Genomic DNA, 20852 nt, shown 5'->3' on the forward strand with positions numbered 1-20852 from the left:
GTAGCCTTTTATTGGACAAAGAACAGATAACTGCACTCCTGACTCCAACAAGTAGCAGACCCATGAGGAAACCAGAGATCACCTGTTGGCCTGACCATCCCATTTTACTGACAGGGAAACTGAGATCCAGAAAGAGGAAGGAAATGCTCAAACAGTACACATGATTTGCACAAAGAGCCAGGACACTTGGCAGACTTGTTTGAATTGGCTCCTCCCCAATGATTCAACAAAAACCCAGGGATTGACTCGTCACTGGTAGACCTGGACACTTGGGCCCCAGGTAGCCCCTGAAGCCAGGAGGTAGAGTCAGCCCTAACCAAACTGCTTGGAGAGAAGGAGTAGTTCCCCAAAACTGAGGAGGTATTTTCCAGAAGAGGGAATAGATGTCTTCCTCAATCCATCATCCTTTTTCCCTCACACAGCATCTTAAAGAACATGACTCACCAGCCATTTTCCAAGGTGAGAAAAGAGGCTTGGCCATGGCGAGCACCAGGTTCAAGGAAATAGTCCCAAACTTTTAAGGTCACAGTACACAGGAAACATTTGTATGGCAAACTTGAGTAAACTAATGACATTGGTTGCCTAGGAAGCAATCTTCCCTGAGACTTGTATGATCCCAGCCCTGCCTGGCAACTCTGAGGGCCCCTTCTCTTTCCACCCTGTAACCCATTCGTGGCAGCCATGGCACACACTTGTTTGGAAGTTCTGGTTTAAGGCTACACAGCCTATTTCCCTTGCTAATGCAACCTCAGCAGTGCAGGGAACCCCTACAACCAAGCAGAACCCTTTAGGGTAAGCACCTCCCCTCTCCCTAGAAGTTATATCACTGGGCTGCAGGCAGCTGGCAAACCCAGTATTGGGATGGGTTCTCTGACTCAACTTTAGGGAGTGTATCCAAAATGTCTACTCAGTGTGGTACCCTGAAACAAAGACATAGACATTATACAGAAATACATTTCCCAGCAAGGACAGAAAAGGTTTAAAGTTACAACTTCCTGACGCAGCAAATTCCCATGTACTTGTGACAGGAAGGTAGGAAGTCGGGTGGGGGACTGGGTCACCGGATTAAGGCACAAGAACCTCACCAATAAGGAGGGGCAGGAAGAGAGAGGAAGAGAAGGCTTAGAGGAGGAAGAGAAAAAGGAAGAGAGGGAGAAGAAGAGGAAGAGGAGGGAAGGAGGCCTGGAGGCAGCACTGGCAGCTCAGGAGGAGGGGAGCTGGCCTCAGATCACGTGCAGGGGTGACCATGCCAGACATCTCCAGGCCTCAGGTGGTTCAGTTGGGCCTGCTCCAGAGGAAGAAGTTGCAGCGGGAGGAGGGGTCAGTGGGCGGACCCCGGGGCCTGGCACACATGTAGAAGCGGCGGCCCAGGTTGGGTCCCGGCTTCTTCACAGTACGCAGTACACATGGCTCCCTGTGGCCCCCACAGAGGGGTGTGGGCATGGGGCCCCCCAGCACAGATTTCCAGAATGAAGTCTGTACTTCCTTCTCATCTTTGGCCTCTGAAGCCTTGGCCTGCCCCTCTGCCACTTTGGTCAACGTCTCCTCTTCTGAAGTCTCTGGGGTAATCAGAGCACCCATGCATGGCAGGCTAGGCAACTCCAAGTCAGGAGAGGCTTGGGGGTGGCTAGAAGAAGGCTGGAAGTAGCTCTTCAAGTTTTTCTGGCCTCTGCTGGAGCCAGCCTGACTGGGCCGAGACCTGGTTGAGCGTACTCGGCCTTTGTTTTGGCACGTCTGCACCTTGCTTTGATTGTTGAGCTGCAGTGCTGACTGCTCCAACACAGCATCTTGTTCACGAGGAACTAGGAAGCGAAGGATCTTGAGCTGGGTACCTGCAAACTCAGGGAGGAAGCGGGTACACAGAGGTGGGCACTGTTTTGCAGGCACAGGGGACACGTTCAAGACCGCACCCACGGGGCAGTGATCAGAGCCCATCACCTCATGTAGCAGAAAGGAGGCCTGGAAGGTGTCTATGACCAGAGTCCTGTCACCCAGCACATAGTCAATCCGGGAGCCATAGTTGAGATAGCGGGCACCGGTGACCACCGACCAGCAGGTGAAGGCGCCCTTCTGCTTTGGTTGGAAGCAACGGTAGCTATCAATGAAGGGCCCTACATGGGAGCCAGACTGGCAGCCTAGGCTACTGAGCAAGCCGTCCATCCACTTGCGCCCTGGGTCCTCTTCAAAACGTTCCTGGGGGAGGGGGAGAGGGAAGAAGAAAGGCAAAACTAGATGGCCAGAACTGAAAAGGACACGGACTGTTCCATTTTGCATACAAGAAAATTTGGTACCAAAGAGGACTACTGCTCAAGGTCACACAGTCCAGAACTGGCAGAGCTGGGGTTCCGTTTCCATCCTTACCTACTTAAAAGCCCATGCTTGTTTTTCTCTCTGCACCAGGTTGCATTTACCTTGCATTAGTCCATAAATACCAGGTCTGTTGTTTGTTTAATCAAAGCAATTTCCAGAATTACTTTTCAAAAGAATGGAAAACAAGAAATTAAAAGTGGTTGCCTCTGGGAAGTAGGGCTGGGGTTAGGAGTTAGGAAGACTGTTGGCTTTTCCTTTATACCCTCCAGTCCTATCTGGTTTATGTGGTGTGTGTCAAAGCCCTCACTGATCAGCCCTCCCTCCTGAGCTGAGGCTGCAGGGACGCATGTCTGAATACTTCCTTTTGCTCTGATCTCCAATCCATCCATCCATCCAATCCACTTACCAATCAGTGCAACAAATGTTCATAGAACCCCTATTATGTGCCAGGAATGATGCTAGGGACAAAGTAGAAACTTCCTCTACTCCTGGGGACCAAAGAGGTTGCCTTTTGGGAAGTGATCTGGAGCTTAGGTGCGAAGGCTTTGGAGGGAGGGTGTGGCATACCCAAAAGACTCGAAAGGGAGACCAGACTGAGAACTGGAATACCAGCAGGAGGTGACTGCCATAGTTCATGCAAGCAAAAAATGATGGTCACTTAGACTAGGGTGGTAGCAGAGGAGAGAGAGAAATGAAATTATGCAGTGATTTGAAGCTAGAATCAACAGTACTTGCTGACCACCTGAATATGGGAAGGAGGGTAAGGAAGAAGGACAATTCTAGCACAATTCTCAAGCTTCTAGCTGGAGCAACCAAGGGGATGATGGTCCCACCTAGAGAGACGAGAAAACTGGAAAAGCCAGTCTGGTGTAAAGTGGACATGTTCTGCTATTGTGGAATGACTGTATACGTCACCTGAACTGGTACTATTAGTTCTCTTTTCCTGGAAGGAAAAATGAAGGAGGTATACTTGAGAGATCTAGGATAGTTCTGAACTAAGTAGAGAAGGCATAAAGGTATTTGATGCTAACACAGGAAGCCGAAAGAACAGATGGAGTGAATGCCTGATGAGGAATGAGGCAATGGGGGGACTGAAGGCTCGTACTTTGTCATGTTCGCCCCCTGCCCCATACACCACCACCACCATTCTCTCCTTTCTGCTCATTTTCCTACCTGGGAGCCACATCTCTGCTGATGTGGCTCTTCTACAAACTAATCAAGGACTATTCCTGTGGCCCATTCTCTGAACCAAGCCCAGTGCTCAGTGCCAGCATAAGTTACTGATCACGCCCCTTCACGAGGCAGGTCAAGAATAGAACTGGCTTGCAGATTCTAGGGCAGTGGTTCTTAAGCCTGGCTGCACAATAAAATCACCTTGGAGGCTGTTAAAACATACCACTACCCTGGCCCTATGCCCAGAAATTCTGATTTCATTGGTCTGGACTGATGCTAAGGTACTGATATTTCTGCTCTAATATGCAGTCAGGGGTTGAGAACCATTGGCCTAGAGGGACTTAGAGATGAGGGTTCACATAAGAAAAAAGACAGAAGGGCAGGGATGTCCACAAATTTGGGGCACAGTGACAAACGACAGAATGAGAATAGCTTTTGAAATGGGTAAAGAGGAGATAACCTATATGGAGAGGATGGACAGAGTGGGTAGGGATACTGAGAATGGAAACGGAGATGGAGTACAAACTAAAAGGAACTTTAAATGCCAGGCCTCCATGTTTTCTCTGGACCACAGAGGTAAATGAATGTTACTGAAGGTCCATGAGCAGGAAACAGTATTTGGGAAATGACCAAGGTAATGTGGGATTCAAGGTCTTTGAAATCTGGCCCCCAAAGGACTCTCCAGCCTGACCTTCTGCCACCCGCCTCCTTTCTAACAAGAATGGGACCTACAGTCCCCCCTGCACACCAGGCAAATTCTCACCTTGAAACCTTTGCCCATGCTAGAATGCTTTGCTTCCCCCACCCCAAACCTCTGTTGTACTCATCTTTTAAGATTCAGCCATTTTCAGCTATCTGCCCTGATGTCCAGGCTCACCTAGGAATCCCATCTCTGAGTTCCCCTAGCCTCCTGGGATGCCATCTGTGTCTCAGCCCTAAGGATACCACTCTATAACTGGCTGGCCACGTGTCTGTAGCCCACCAGTCACAGAGCTCCGAGGGGCCAAGAGCTTGATCTGACTCCTAACTCAGTTTCCAGCATATGGCTCAGGGCCAGTGATGTCTACTCAATGAATGAGCAATCCTCAGTACTACAAGAATAGTATTTCAAATTAATCTCTGCTTTTTCATAAACGAAGCTGCCCCTGGGCCAAAAACCCAGCATTGGTTAGCTGGGTGAATAGAACCATAGTCAGGAGTGAAGCCAGGTGCCCAGAGGGAGCCTTACCAAGTTGACTGCGTCCCAGTGGTCAATGGGGCGGTGGGCTGTGTTCAGGTCACCCAGAATGATCACATGGCTGAAAAATACAACATGGGATTATCAACTAGACATTCAATAAAGGGAAACAGTAGTCCTGGCCCACATACTTCTTCCTGGGCCCAAGAGCTCAGAAAGGCCACCTCCCACATTAGGCTTCCTCGCCAATAGCTACTCAGAGCAGCCTACCGCTCCAATCTTACCACAACCTTGCTGCCTTTCATACCTGACCAATCCAATTCTGATCTCAAAAGGTGACACTGTTCTCTGTTCTACATGACTGCTTCACTGCTCGCTACTTAATGGTATCTTTCTCATCCTTTAAGGCTGAGCTCAGGCACCACTTCCTCTAGGAAGCATCCTTTGATTTCTGTATCCCACCCTCACTTTCCCGTCCCTTCCTGGAATAAGACTTTCATTTGCTCCCAGGTACTTTACCATCCTCATCTCATTTCATCCTTAAAATTATTCTGTGAGGTAGGGATTCATACGCTCATTTGACAAAAGAGAAAACAAAGGCAGGACTAGCCTTGGGGCTCACAATGAGTAAGAGCAGGAGCCTGGATAGGTGCTCAGGGTACAAAACCCATGTTTGTTTCGCTTTACCTCATCCTCACAGCTCTTAAGAGAACAGGGCCTATTCAGGTGGACATACCAGTGCCTGTAACTAGGCTGTGAAAGACTCAAAGACAAAGGTTCCACACCTCTTCCAATGGAGCATGACACAGGGCTGGGCACCCACGTCAAGTGGAGCCTTGCTGCCCAGGCTTGCAGTACCTGCCGGCCGCCAGGAGGGCTTCTGCTCTGATCTGCAGCAAGTGATAGAAGCGCATCTTAAAGGCCAGCCGCTCAGGCTTCCCAGGGTCCGCATGGGGGCAGTACACGTTGATTAGGGTCAAGGTCCTCTCCTTCCCTTCCTGTGTTCTGGGGAGAAGAGAAATCCCCCAAAAGGGGTTAGTTTCAAGCCTCCCCTCCCCTCCCCACACCACATGGCTTCCACTTAATGGTTGCCTGTGGGATGGAAGAGAAGGAAGGGGTTAGAAAGACACGAATGAGCTGGCATATACAGGACTTGGGGATGGACTACCTACTGGCAGTGCAGGGAGAGGTGCATCTGGGATGATACAGGTAAACCAGGTAATGGTGCTACCATTCACAAAGAGGACACCCAGAAAGAGAGCAACTTGGGGCAAAGAGTTCAGTACTGGCTAAGTTGCTTTTGAGGTGTCTGTGGTAATAAGAGCTGGACCACCAGGCCAGCCTCCACACTGTAGAGATGGGAAGTCAAGGCTCAGAAGGGAACATGATTTGCCAGGGTCACATAGTGAGCAGCCTAGATAGGACTAGACACCAGGAAAGGCAAATTTGGGAACTTCTCCATGGTGAATACATGTTTATATTACGAGCCTTAGAATCTCCACATTTAGAGTAGCACCAGCAGCACTCGGTGGCAGGGGGACATGGCCTATTACCGGATCTTGTGCTGTGTGAGGAGGGCCCGGCCCTCACTATCCAGAGCCCGGAGCTCCTCTTGGGTGAACTCATCCATGTTTCCATAGCAACCCACATCCCCTTTCTGAGTGGCAAGCAGGCCACTCAGGCCTTCTTCAGCAGCCATTGGAGTACAGCGGTCCTTACAGAAGGTGGCTACACCTGGGGACAGACAGGGTACTCTAAGTAGATCTGGCAGCCAACAGCCTGTTGCACAGGCTGTCCCACTCCAATTGTCCCCACACAGGTCACCTGAGTCATCTTCATAAAGTGTGGTTCTTTATTTTTTTATGCATTGACAACTCTCCCAACTCAAGGGCCATGGATGGCTCCCTAGAGTGTGAGGCAACACTACTTAAACCCTAGAGGCTCAGTTCCTTCATCTAAAAAAGCCACAGAATAATAACTGCTAACGTTCTAAGTGTTTTACATTAATACATGGTAAGCACCCCCAAAGTATTAGCTATTATTATCACATTTAATCCTTGTAATTTAATCCTTGTAACCGCCCTAAAAGGTAGGCATTATCCTCATTTTCTAGCTGAATAACCTGAGGCAGAAAGAGGTAAAATAACTTGCCAGAGGGTGCACAGCTAAGTGAGCCAGGATTCAAACCCAGGCAGTTTGGCTCCAGAGTTCACACAATTAACCACCACACCGCTGTACTTCTAAGGTCCAATAGGATAATTTTATACATAAAAACTATACTTAACATAACTTAATATGTGGCTTTAGTTCTGTGAACTTAAAGTCTAAATTTCTTATTACCTTATCAAATATTGGAAACCCTTTCCCTCTACCTGCCTCTATCACTAATTTAAAGTCCCCAGAAAGCCCCATTTACCAGAATAGCCACTACGGTTGCGGCTGAAGCTGAAATAGGAGTTATAGCCCTCAACAATAGCCAAGGGCTCTGTCAGCACATCCCCTGGGGAAAAAAATGTAAGATTAAGTCAGAGGTAAAACTAGGATCCAGTACACACAAAAGCCTGGAATTACAGTTGTAGGATAATTCCTTGCACACATCAGAGACAGAATTGCGAGGGAAAATGAAGTATCATTGATTATAGGAGGAGCTAGAAAGATAAGACAAGTCAGAGAGAAAATTGATAGCAGAATTAGAAGACTGGGAGGGGGGAGAGATTATGGAGTGTTGAGGTAGAGAGAATCAGAGCTAAGCCTGGGGGTCTGGGTGATAGGAGGGAGCTGAGGGTGGGAAATGGGGATATGGGAGAGGGAAGTGGGAATTTGAACTAAGGGTGGGAGGTGAGAGAGAAAACTTGGGGATCAAAACGGGGGGGGGAGTGGAGGGAGAAGGAATTAAGGAGTCTGAGAAGGGGATAGGAGGGACAGGAAATTAGAGGATGTCTTTGGGGTGGGAGATGAGGTGGGACTCTGAGCTGGGGAGGAGAGATGGGGTGGGAATTAAAGGATCCAAGCTGGGGGCAGGGATGGAGAATTGAGAGGTCTGACTTGGGGGTGGGAGATAGTGTATGGGGGAGGGAAACTCGAGGGACTGAGGCCAGAGAAAACATGGGACTCTGAGTGGATATGGAGGTGTCGAGGGGGAGAGAATTAAATTTCTGCTTAGGACAGGAGATGAAATTGTAATTAGGGGATCTTGCTAGGGTGGAATGGGAGCTTAAGGGGGTAGGGCAAGGGCAGGACTCTGAGAATAGGAAAATGAGAAAGTGAAGTGAGATGGGACAGGGAGCAAAAGTTAGCGGGAAAGGGAAAGTATGACAGGGATCCTGGGTTCTTGAGTGCTCACTGGTCACTTTGGTTTCCTGGAGACAGACGATATCCGCATCCAACTCGTCCAAAATGCGCCCAATGGCCATGGTGGCACAGTTACTGGGTTCCTGGCATACCACCCCTTGCATGGGGCTCCGAATCCCATTGATGTTCCAGCTCACCACGCGCAACATCTTAGCAAACTAGAACAACCACCCCCAGCTCGGGCCAAACAAGGCGCGAGCGGACAGCTTGCCGCTCGGAAGTCGTCCAGGCCCAGCCTCCCGCGCGCGCTTGCGCAGGCGTTCTCGTGCGCGCCACGAAACACACGCGGGGCGGGGCTTCGAGCTTCTCGGCTCTCGCTGGCGGGAAGAGGAACTGGGTGGAAGCTGAAAGGGGCGGATACCTAGAAGGAATGAGTGGCAAGAGGAAGGTCTTCAGTTGGGCTCTTGCTCCGCCGGCCGCACGCTGGCTCACAGAGCTGAGACCGCGTTTCTTCCCTGCTCAAAAGTCCCCTTGGTGCTTCCGGCTACTTACAAGTGGGATTTTCCCCACTTTTTAAGCGGCGGAACCCTGAGCGGAACCGCAGCGGCCGAAGTCCCGCCCCCGGCGCGACGGACCGCCCATCTAAGGGCTCAGATGGCTGTGGCGCTTGCGCCCCAGGAGTAGCTGGAGCTGTGTGCACGCATTGGGCTGGGGCGAGGGGAATTTTGCAGTTAGAGGAGGGAAGGAACGCTGAGAACCTCACTACTGGGATAAGACTTAGGAGGAGGGCCTTTGGCTTTATTGGGGCAGGGGACAGACATGAGGAGACAGTCTCAAACCCGCCCAGCAGCCATTATTTTCTTGGGCCTCATAGCATTCGGAAGAATGTGGCCAGACACGTACTTGCTCTTGGCTCCATTTCTCAGATAAGTAAAATCCAGGCCCAGAGAATTTAAGACCCTGAGCAGCACTGTCTCCAATGTATCCATGGCTCCTCTGTATACATTATCTCCTTTCATTCTCAGGACAACCCAGTAAGGGGCATTGAGGCTAAGTAAGAGGAAAATTTCAGTGAATTCACCTCAGTCTCACAGAAGTATTAGAGCCAAGATTCAAACCATATTAGCTCAAAAGTTACTTTCCTGAGTATGTTTTTACTGACTACACACCTCCCCAGTTAGGTCTTTTTCTCTGGGCCCCCACAGAACCCTATGGTCCATTCTGTCACGGCACAATACACAATGCACAATGCACAATGCACAGCTACCATTGATTTCTATTTCTGTTGCCACTACACTGCCAGCAACTTGACAGCAATGACCATGTCTGATTCATCTTGTTAGCCCCATCCCCTAATATTGAACACATCATATATTAGGAGGCAATAAATATTTGTTGACTGAAAAACAAAGGGCAATAGCAACAGCATCAACAGGCTTATGGCTTGTTTTTGAGACCACAAATATAGAAATAATGGGCATGGTAATGTCCAGGGAAAAGCATAACTTAGGTTCCTCACCCAGACTTGCAGCATAATTATTTTTATTTTTTCCCCCAGAATTCCACAGCCTTGGAGCCATCATCCTCAGTAGCTATAGAAAAGACACAGTGAACTTCTTTTCCTCCTGGAGGACTTAAAGGTTACCTACCAGTTGTTGCCATCAGAAAATAGCTCTATAATTAACATAAACATTTGTGTGTCTTGAGCTTTTTCACTCTTTGGGGGTTATTGACTCAGCATTGAGTCCCAGGAGTGGGATAACTAGGAGAAAGGAAATGAACATTTTTATTGCTCTTGCTTCATATTGCCAAATTGCTTTCCAGTAAGAGATTGTGCCCATTTACACTGAAGGCTGATTTAAAACTCACCCCCAAGGAAATTCAGATCTTGCCTGTCTCTATAGCTGGTTTTAATTTCTTCCGTGGCTTGTTAATATTAGTTCTGACCTTTGGGGCAAGGTGAACACATGGTTGGACTGAAGAGAAAAGGCTCCGGGTGGCTCAGGAATTTCTTTGGCAACTACAACAGCTGATATTTCAACAGAGCACACACACACACACACACACACACACACTCCTTAACAAGGATACTTCCTCAGCTTTCCCAGGGAACCAACGAACGCCTCCAAGCTCCCTCTTTGATGCCACCCACTGGACCTGCTTTGGGGGTCTGTAAATGCAAGAGAACCGAGTGTTGGATAATTAGCAATGGAAGAAAAAGCCTTCAGGATAAAAGGTAGGTGAGAAAGAAGGAAAAGTAGACAGGAGTTACACAAATCCATATCCATTCTTCAGGCTCTCTGGAGAGTTTTTGTTGCCTAGATGGTCGGTTTAAATGTGCATTAAAGGATATGGGAAAGTTGGGGATATCTATGTCTAATCTATCTATTTTTTTTAAATCCATTCTGGCCTCCCTTTGTGGGACACTGGCCCAAGGGGCAATTCCCTAGCACCTTTGGGGGTCTATCCAACTTGGTCTAGTCCAGTTTTGAATGAACTGAGTGATTGAGATTATATCCCTTACCTCCCCACTGGTGTATAAAGTAGGGTTGATTTGATGTGGCACTTTGAACAAGCTCTCTAGCTTCTATGGGCATCAGTAGCTGCCTCAGTACAATGGAAATCAAAGTCCCTAGCCTACTTCCCTCAGAGAGCTGTGTGAAGATCAAGAGGGGTGGAAGAACAGGAACCAAAACTCTTTGGAGACGTTTCAGGACTTCCATGCTCTGAGATTAGTGATCCTGCTTTTTGTATATACCCTCCACAGGCAATACCAACCACAACTCTCTGGCCGCTCTTTTCCCTGAATGACTATGGTCTGTGGAGATTTCTCCTAGGACTAGGATTCAGTGAGCTTTGGGGCCCAGGGACGAGGCAGAAAATAGTGGGGAGATGGTGGACCAGGGCAGTGGCCGAGAAGGAAGCGGATCCTAGGATGCTGCCACAGAAGGCCTGATGCTCATATACATGTATGTGGCTTATAAGCGTGTGACCAGTCTCCCTTCCCACCCTAGCCCTCCACAAATGCATTCACACCCACACACTCCGAAAATTACCAATAAGGAGACCTAATTTGTGATTTTATTACCCATCGGTACTGTCTTAATACTGCTTTAAATGGGATTTTCCCCTCCACACACACGCCCCCCAATACTTTGTGGGGGTCAGGATCTGTGGGCATTGGGAAGTCACACTATATGTTTTTCTTCCCTAGAGATAGCCCCATTTTGAACAACTCAGCTCTTGGTCTTAAGTGAGAATCTGATAGTAAGTGAATGCATTCTCTGCCACTAGTTCATTGGCCCTTTACAGAGGGGACTTCATTCTTTTGCTTATCCTGTTCTGCCCAATTCAAGATTGAGAAACCTTTCTAGATGCTACCTTCTACCTCATATCAAGTTATTTCCCTCATCCAATCCCCTGCACAGCTCTCTGTTATAACATTTACCTTGTTGAACTGGGATTACTTGCCCACATGTTCATCTCATCTATGGCAGAGAGATGTAGACTGTACAAACACCCTTTGAGCAAGTGTCTCCTTGGTCCTCTGAGCCAGGGCCTGCACTGAACACTAGAAACACAAAGCACAGATCGCTGAGATACAGTCTGTATCCTCTATCCACAGTCTAGTGGAGAAGCCAAACAGGAACACACTGGTGAATACTTGTTCAGATAGACAGGAGAATGTGGGCATTACAAGAACCAAAGCAAAGCCTGTCCCAAGGATACAGGGATCACTTCCCAGAGAAGGTGAATATTGAAGCACATCTTGAAGAGTGAGTCATGTTTGAGAATGGAAGGGAAGAGAAGGCATTCCAGGCTAAGCAAAGGCCCAGAGGCAGGAAAATACGTGGTGTATTTTGGGGCCCAGTGAGTCAGGTGGTGCAGTTTAAGCATCAAGGTTGAGAGACATGGCTAGACAAGGTTAGGGCTTGATTGAGAGGAGCCTTGAGTACCAGGTTGAGGCCTTTCCATAAAGCTTTTTTTGTTTTCCTGCTTCTAGGATCAGAATTGGTAATAGCCATGAGTTGTCTCATAGCTAGTTCCAGGCAGTTTTAAGTTAGGTTTTCAAGCCTGGACCCCAGGTTTACCCTTTCAGACCTTGTCAAAAGCCTGCTAGCCTCCTATCTCAGATTTCTCACTGCTAAAATTATCTTTCTGCTTCTTGGCGGGGTCATGAGGACAAAATTGTAAACATAGAAGAAGCATTCAAGTGACTAGTTAGAATACCTTCAACAAGCCACTTCCCCTCCCCACACCTCAGTTTCCCTGTGAGACTAGTGAGCATGTTTTTCAGGAGCAGATAGGATAAGGGAAATATTGTTGCTTTGTGGGTGATGGAAAACACACATGAAAAGGGTTATGATTAAGATAATTAGCATTAACAGAGTTACACCAGTTAGGAGACATTAAAATTGAAAGAATTGTATATCTTCCAAAGCCTAGTTCTGAGACTCTAGAGGTTCTGAGTTAACCTGGAAGACCACATTCTTAAATCAAGCTCACTTGATCAATTAACCAAAGAAAACCCCTGGACTGGCAGAAATTAGGTTCCCAGTGTTCTGCTCCAGACTTGGCCAGTGATTTGCTACATGACCTTAGGAAAATATTTCTAGGCCTCAGTTTTCTTACTTGAGAGGATGAGATGAAATGATCTCATAAGTCTTTACACAAAACCACAAGAGTAAAAATGAATTCATCTTTCTAATTGATTCATAGGAGCTCTTTGCGTTTTACAAATGTTAACCATTTGACATAATATCACAAGATCCTTTACTGAGCGTTTCTGTATGCTCAACATTACAGTAGGAGTTGCAGGTTAGTCAAAGAGGTGATTGATCATTTATTTCACAAAGGGAATAACAGTGTTAGGTAATATATTTTTAGCATTTCCCAGGGCTCTTTACGTGTATGACCACATTAAATCTTCAAGAACCCTTAAGGGGGTAGGTACTCCTATCACTCCCATGTTCCAGATTAGAAAACTGAGGCACTGGAAAGTTCAGTTTTCTGCCCAGTGTCTCATAGCTAGCAAGGGGCAGAGGTGGGATTCCACTCAGGTAGTATGGCTCCAGAGCCAAATGGTCTTAACCACCATGATCCTCTGCCTCAGTAGTTTCCTTTAGATAGATGAGCTCTGGAACATATTGAAAGTCTGGTATGATTTATACACAGCAACTGGAGGGAATCTGACCCTTATGTAGACTAAGGCTCTGCGAATGTATTTTAGGCAACTTCATAAAAGGCAAAGTGGAGCTGAGAGCATTCGAGGGCAGAGATTGGAGATTTCTATCCCCAAGAGGTTGCCCTCCTGTGGCCCAGCTCAGTGGAAGAAAGTTGAGCTTCCTCGTAGCCAATCACTGGAGGTTCATCAGGGGGTGGGAGGGTTGCAAAAGAAAGAAGTAAGAGCACACTTGGACCTCTTCCAGGCAAGCTGTGCAGTTACTTCAGTTCTACACTTAAAAGCCTCAAAACAGTGGGAGGAGGGGCGAGCAGGGGGTGGTAGCGGAATCATCTAGGCTGGATGGCTCTGACCTATGGACTTGTCCTACTTTGAGGCCATTGCTCCCTGCTTCCCACACTCTCCCTGGTGCAGTCTTCACCCTCCTAAGCTTCCATCCCACTGCCTGGCATGAGGAACTTTAGCCAGGTTTTGGATCAGATCACGATGCCGTTCCTCCTAGGGCATCTGCTGGCAGCTGGCAGCCACGTGGGCATTGCTTAACATCTCTCTCTCCGGCAATGGCTGCACTCACTCCTCTTCCTGAGGTGTCAGGTTTACTCCGACTTATTTAGCCTTGGCTGGAGAGATTATAAAGATGGTCAGATAGTGCCTATCTCTCCAAGAGTGCCCTGGGCAGCACATTTTAGGTGGGAGAGGCCCTGTGGCAGGGAAGGCAGCAGAATCCAGGGGAAGACAAGGGTTGCAATGCCATTTTGGGTGGGGGGAGCAGTGAGGCAGTGGACCTTCCACTTCCAGTTTGGGCCTTTAGTTGCTAGCTCGAAACATTGCATTTTTCATTAGGGACTTTGTGATTGTGTCCTTGGGAACTGTGCATTTTTGATGTGGCTCTCTGTTTCTGGGTTGGAGCTTGACGTTCTACTTGGGCCTGTTTTTTATTTCAAAGCTGTCAAATCTGCTGAGACCTACCACCATCACCTTTGCCTCCCCACCCCACACAGGATGTAAGCACATGATCTTTGGTCTTTTATTTGCATACTCTACTAGTCCTGTCTTTATTGGAGGGAAGTGACTGGCCAGACCCAGGCTGTCTTGCTGGCTGCCTTCCTTGCTCTGCTCCAACTTATCTCCTATGTACACAGCCCTTGGAGTTCAGAGGCCTCTGCTGACCTCTGCCCAACCTCTCGCTCTCTGCACCCAAGCCCCCACTGGTACGTACAGGAGCAGAGGCAAGATAGAACTAGAGGAAAGAGGATAGGGAGCTGGAGACAGGCTGTGAGAGGGCTCAGAAGCCCAGTGCGTCCCCCTGCCCCAGCCCTGTCCACCTGCTGCTGTGGCCACATCAAGAGAAGGGACAGCTAGTAAGATAGGAAGTGAGGCCTGGTACCTTGTGGGCAGTAGTGTCATTAGCTGCGACTCCTAAGATGTCTCGAGAGATGGGAGAGCTCACCCAAACCAGGTTGCAGAAGATCTGGATTCCACACAGCAGCGGCAGCAGCGGGCTGCAACGGAGAAGGGGCTGTAAGTGGGGTTTGTTTCCATGGGCTTCAAGGTGGTGGTGGTAGAGTGGGTGTAGAAGAGCAAAGGATGCACCCCCTTGCCATCCACTCCCACCTCAACCTAAAAGGTGGAATAGATGAGCAGCTGGATGAAGTAGCTGGAGGATAACAAAAGGCTAATGTCGGAAAAGGTGAGGAAAGAATGAGAAAGATGGAAAGAAAAAGATGAAGGTGGAGAAAGAAGGAGGATTAAATAAAGACCATCTTAATCAGAAGGATCTTTGGGAACTTTTCCTTTCTTATCCAGAGCTTATTTGGAATGCTTCTTGCTTGGAATTTAATGTTTCTAGTTTGGGACTGTTCGGTGCTATCCTAGAATATTTCATTTTGGTGACTTCTGTGAAATGTCTGGGAATTGATCTTGCCTGACTCAATGCCTGAGTGAAATAAGGTGATGGTTCCTGGTATTGTCTCTCAGGGGACAGGTGCTGAATACACAACAGTACCATGTCACTGGTCAGTATTGCTCCTCCCCTTTCTCAAGCCTCTTCTCAGTCTGTACCTGCATGGGTTGGGGGAAAGGCTGGATGTCCTGTCTCCTGTGTTGCCTTCTTGGCACACATGGACCCTCTTGCTGCTCTGGGGATTTGGGGGAGAAGACGAAACTCAGTCTCTCAGGGCTAGCCTGCTGGTGTGTTGTTCACTTTGGAAATTTAAGAAAGAGCCAGGGCAAAGAGGAAGCAAATAAAATCTATAAATATTTTTTTAAAAAACATTTTCCATAGATAACAGAGGACAGTTTTGGGTCAAGGTGCTTCCAGCCTAAGGATTGTGGCCTGAGGAGCCATAAGGTGGGTGAAGATAAGACAGCTGGGGGCTGTGGGACCCAGACACCCCAAAGACCAGTTGACCAAGTTTCCACTCTGCTAATGCTAGAGGAAACCCAGGCTCAGGAATGTTAGGGGGAACAGGGCTATTGCTTAGAGGATCCAGGAAGATGTAGGATATTAAATATAGTGTTTAAGATGTAGGGTGTGGATGGGGCAAGAGAGAAAAAACCAGCCTCCTGTTCTTCCTTCTCTCCATCAGCAGTTTCACTCACTCATCTAGAGATCTAGGAGCCTGGAGACTGAGAGCTATATCCCACCCCTACCCAGCCAGCTACTTTTGGTCCTTTCCAAGGGGCTACGGGTTTAGCTGACAAGCAGGCAAGTCACTCTCTGCATACATGGGTTAGAACCCTTATATCCCTGGGAACTGTGTCTTTCAAGTTGAGAGATAATATACATAAGTCACCTAATATAATCTCTATCACATAGAAGGCACAAAATAAATATTTGCTTACTTTAATTCTGAACCTTATTTTCCTCAACTGTAAAACAGGATTAATACATACCTCCCAGTGTTGTTGGAATTACTGATTCAGAGGTTCTGGATTCAGACTGCTTAGATTTGAGTCCCATTTCTGCCACATCCCGCCTCCTCTGTGACCTTGGACAAGTCTCTTAACCTCACTGGGCTTCTGTTTCCTCACCTGTAAAAATGAAGTCAATAATGGTGGTGTTGTGAAGATTAGATGAGCTTAAGCATGTGAAGTACTTACAAGAGTGTCCAGCACATATTAGGCACTCAGTAAATGTTGCTTTTCATTATTTAAACAAGAAAGTAGGTGTATGATCTTGTGGTCTTATTAACTAACCATCATATCCCCAGTATTGAGCCCTGAGCCTGGTACATAGCAGATGCTCAGTAAATGGTATTCTGTGCTACTTCCACTCTACCACTCACCATAGGCAAGAATAAGGCTCTGTGTGCACAAGACAGTCACTCATTAATGATTGACTGAATTTCATCAGACCACAGCTGCAAAAAAACTTAGGGGTTGCCAAGTTTTGCGCTGGGCAATGTCTGCCTCACCTCCTGCTGGGGAGGCCAGGTTATTAATCCCAGAAAGGTCTGAATCACCTTTTTCTTGGAGCATCCTCTCTAGCGGACACACAATCATTTACTGATGTTGTTCTGAGGATCAAATTCATTAACTTGTGTAAAGTGCTTCAACAGCTGTGTATGTTCTTTTCTTATCCAACATTATGTTTATTTGAGCCACCCATGTTATTGTTGCATGTAGTTGTAGCTCGTTTACTCTTCTTGTGAATATCCCACAGCTTATTTATCCATCTTATTGTTTTTGAGCATTTAGGTAGTTTCTAATTTTGGGTTATGAATGAGAGGTCAATGGACATTCTTGTACCTTTATCCTGGTAGAGCAAGTCCCTCCATCTTGTCCTTCTTATGAGTGTCTTGGCTATTCATGGCCCATTGCTCTTCCTCATAAATTTTGGAATCAACTTTTCAAGCTACACACAGGGGTTTTGATTGGAATTACATTCAATCTGTAAATCGATTTGAGGAGAGTTACCATTTTTGTGATACAGAGTCTTCCCTAACCATGGTATGTCTCTCCGTGTAATTAGACTTTTTTGATGTTATTTGAGTGAAGTTTTATAGTTTAACCTATAAAGTGCTTTTGCATCATTGTAAAATTTTTTTTGCTTATTTTATGTTGCTATTGTAAACAGTATCTTCTTAGAAAAGTATGTTTTATAGCAGTTTGTTGCGAATGTGTACAAATGTAATTTTTTTGTATAATGAATTTGTAACTAGCAAGCCTGCTAAACTTTATTAGTTTTGATAATTTGTATGTAAATGACAGCTTTCATCTTCCCCCTCCAAACCACTTTTTATCTCTTTTTCTTATATTAATAAACCGCCAAGATCACCCACCTTTAACATACACGTGCACATGATGTGTAGTATATGTTGAATAGAAATGTTAATAATGTACATTCTTTGGTTGATCCTGATTTTAAAATGAATGCTTTTAAATTGTCACCATTAAGTAAATTTGCTGTCTTTTTTGGGTAGATATCATTTAACAGGTTAAGGCAGTTCCCGTTTATTTCTAGTTTGCCAATATAATATTTAAAAGATGAGTGGAAATGTTGAATTTTATTAAACATGTTTACTGTATGTTTACTGTATCATCTTAATATGACATATTGATTTTCTATTTTAACCCGTTAATGTGGTTTATTACATCAGAGTTTTTCTTGTGTTGAACTAATCTGGCAGTCCTGGGATAATTAAAAACTTCTGGATTTCATTCACAAATACTTTGTTTAGGATTTTAACATTTTTTATTCCAGAATGAGATTGGCCTGTAATGTTTTCATTCTTACATTGTCCTTGTCTGATTTTGGTGTTAAGGTTATACTAACCTCATATCATGAGGTGAGAACTATTTCCTTTCATTCTGTTCTCTGACAGAGGTTGTCCAGGGAACTATCTGTTCCTCAAATATTTGGCAGAACTTCCAGGTAAAACCATCTTGGCCTGATGTCTCCTTTAATATTTTAACTGATACAGTTTCTTTAATAATTATAGAGTCATTTCTGTTTGCTATTTCTACTTAAGTCAGCTTTGTTTAGTTACGGTTTTCTAGGACTTTTTCTATTTCACATCAGTTTTCAAATTTATTTATATAAAGTTTTTATCTTTGTATCTTTTAAATTTCTGTTGCATTTGCAGTTATATCTTCTCGTTTTGTTCTAATATTGTTTATTTGTACCTTCTTTTTTTTCTCTTGATCAATCTTGCCAGAAGTTTTTCACTCTTATAATTCTTCTAAAAGAATCAACTTTTGGCTTTTTGATCCTTTCTGTTATATCTTTATTTTCTGTTTTATTATTTTTCTTATCATTTTTCTGTTTCTTATATTTTCTATTTATTCTTTTGTTCTTTTTTTAACTTGTAAATTTGGATGCTCAGCTCATTAATTTTCAGACTTTCTTCTTTTCTAATATAAGCATTCAATGCTATTCCACAGATGCATAATTGTATGACCTTACAAATTTTAAAAAATATTTCCAGACCATTTGATAAATAGACACTGCCCCAGGCTTACTTATTCACCATCACTTATTCAGTTGCCCTGGCATCTCAGTCCCTTTCCCAAGACTACTGAGACCTACTGGTTTTCGTCCAGCAACTAAAGGGTTAATGCCCGGCACACAGGTGGCCTCCAGTACTTGGTGCCAGCCCTTGAGCCAGCTTCTTTTTGATAGATCAGTGCCCTTGTCGTTTCCAGTTTAATTCCATTTTAGTCAGAGAACAAACTTTGTATGATTTCATTTCTTTGAAATCTGTTGAAATTTGCTTTATGGACCAACATATGGACAATTCTGGTAAATGTTCCACTAGCACTAGAAAAGAATATGCATTGTGCGTTTAGTGTAGTATATACAGCAATGAGGTCGTGTTTGTTAACCTGGCTCAAATGTTCTATATTCTTCTGGGGTTTTGACTACCTGTTGATATGGAAAATTTGTTAATGTCTCCCTGTAATTTTGTTAGTTTTGAAAGTTTGTAGATAGTTACAAACAAATTTAGAATTGCTATATCTTCCTGGTGAATTAAATGTTTTATCAGTGTGTAAGGAAATTATCTCTGGTAATACCTGGTAATCTGGTATCACTGGTGTTTTTACCCTACAATCAATTTTTTTCCTTATATTAATATACCTACATATTAGCTTTATTTACATTAATGTTTTAATATTTATTTGCCTGGTATATATAATATTTTCTTATACTTTTTTAAAAATTGTTTTTGATAGAGACATAATTTACACACCATAAAATTCAACATTTTGAAGTGTATAGAGGCTGGGTGCTATGGCTCACACCTGTAATCCTAGCACTCTGGGAGGCCAAGGCGGGAGGATCGCTCGAGGTCAGGAGTTCGAGACCAGCCTGAGCAAGAGCGAGACCCCCGTCTCTACTAAAAATAGAAAGAAATGATCTGGACAACTAAAAATATATATAGAAAAAAATCAGCTGGGCATGGTGGCGCATGCCTGTAGTCCCAGCTACTCACGAGGCTGAGGCAGAAGGATTGCTTGAGCCCAGGAGTCTGAGGTTGCTGTGAGCTAGGCTGACTCCACGGCACTCTAGCCAGGGCAACAGAGTGAAACTCTGTCTCAAAAAAAAAAAAAAAAAAAAAAAAAAAAGACACAAAGAACTTCAAACTCTTGGAACTGAAACCAGAAGTCCCTTGGTTGTTTTATAAACCACAAATTGGGCATTTTTATTGTTTTTGTTTCTTAAGTCAATGTTGACTTAGTTTTGCCCACATGTTTACCACTTTACTTGCTCACCATTTCTTCTTGCCTCTTAAAAAGCCCTTTCTTCTGGGACTATTTTTCTTCTCTCTTAAGTACATTCCATAGAACCCCTCTTATTGAGGAGTTAGTAGTAATAAATTCTCTCAGAGTTGTTTGCCTGAAAATGTGTTTATTGCATGCTCATTCTTTAAGATAGATTTTTCTGAGTATACAATTTTGGGTTAATAGTTATTTTATCACAGAACTTTAGTGATATTATTCTATCTCTGGTTTTCATTATTGCTGTTGAGAAGTCAACTGCAAATTTAATTGTTATTCTTGTTAGGTAATCTGTCTTTTCTCTATGATTGCTTTTTAATTAGATTTTTCTCTTTTATTCAGTTTTAAGTGTTCTTTATGTATTTTGGATACACCAGATATGTAATTTGCAAATATATCCTTCCAATGTGTGGCATTTCTTTTTTTTGTTCTCTTGTGCTTTTAAATTTTTATTTAAATACTTTTTGTAGATAAAAATATTTAAATTTTTATAGTTCAATTTATCAATTTTTTCCTTTATGGATAGTGCTTTTTGTGATGTAACTCATTGCCAAGTCCAATATACAAATTTTCTCCTATGTTTTCTTTTAGAATTTTATAGCTTTGCATTTTATAATTAGGCCTATGATCCATTTTGAATTACTTTTTGCATTAAGTTTAGGTATTGAGGTTTATTTTTTATATAGGGACTTCCAGTTGTTTGAGCACCATTTATTGTAAAGACGATTTTCTCCATCGAATTGCCTTTGTACCTTTGTCCAAAATCAGTTGACTGTATTTGAGTGGGTCTATTTCTGGGCTCTTAATTCTATTCTGTTGCTCTATATGGCTATCCTTTTGCCAATACCACCCTGTCCTGTATATTGTAACTTTATAGTAAGTCTCCAAATCATATAGTGAGATTTTTCCAACATTATTTTTCTTTTGCAAATATTTTAACCATTCAAGCTCCTTAGCCTTTGCATATAGAATCAGCTTGTCTTTAAAAATATTCTGTAG

General features: G+C 44.7%; 2 protein-coding genes across 7 annotated transcripts in view; one reads left to right on the plus strand and one right to left on the minus strand.

Annotated features, from left to right (window-relative positions):
* Positions 1-5: 5 nt before the first annotated feature.
* On the minus strand, positions 6-8530 carry APEX2 (apurinic/apyrimidinic endodeoxyribonuclease 2). Of its 2 annotated transcripts, none has more exons than XM_069463413.1 (6): positions 8373-8530; positions 7077-7160; positions 6214-6394; positions 5519-5665; positions 4712-4781; positions 6-2193 (listed from the first exon to the last, which is right to left on the minus strand). In XM_069463413.1, exons 3-6 carry the CDS (start codon positions 6357-6359, stop codon positions 1276-1278), a joined length of 1281 nt encoding a protein of 426 aa, XP_069319514.1. In that variant the 5' UTR covers positions 6360-6394; positions 7077-7160; positions 8373-8530; the 3' UTR covers positions 6-1275. The 2 variants fall into 2 exon arrangements, with proteins under 2 accessions (XP_069319514.1, XP_069319513.1); XM_069463412.1 differs by having other exon boundaries at positions 8004-8530.
* Positions 8531-9794: 1264 nt separating this feature from the next.
* PFKFB1 (6-phosphofructo-2-kinase/fructose-2,6-biphosphatase 1) overlaps positions 9795-20852 on the plus strand; it is a 53891-nt gene continuing 42833 nt past the window's right edge. For 2 of the 5 annotated variants that reach the window (XM_069464571.1, XM_069464573.1), the window contains exon 1: positions 14286-14654. In XM_069464571.1, the coding sequence (XP_069320672.1) occupies positions 14558-14654 (97 nt within the window). In that variant the 5' untranslated portion in view covers positions 14286-14557. Of the gene's footprint in view, positions 10188-14285; positions 14655-20852 lie in introns of those variants that run through there. The other 3 variants (XM_069464574.1, XM_069464570.1, XM_069464575.1) reach the window with 3 other exon arrangements.

Source organism: Eulemur rufifrons, chromosome 30, assembly GCF_041146395.1.
Source record: "Eulemur rufifrons isolate Redbay chromosome 30, OSU_ERuf_1, whole genome shotgun sequence".
Classification (NCBI taxonomy): domain Eukaryota; kingdom Metazoa; phylum Chordata; class Mammalia; order Primates; family Lemuridae; genus Eulemur; species Eulemur rufifrons.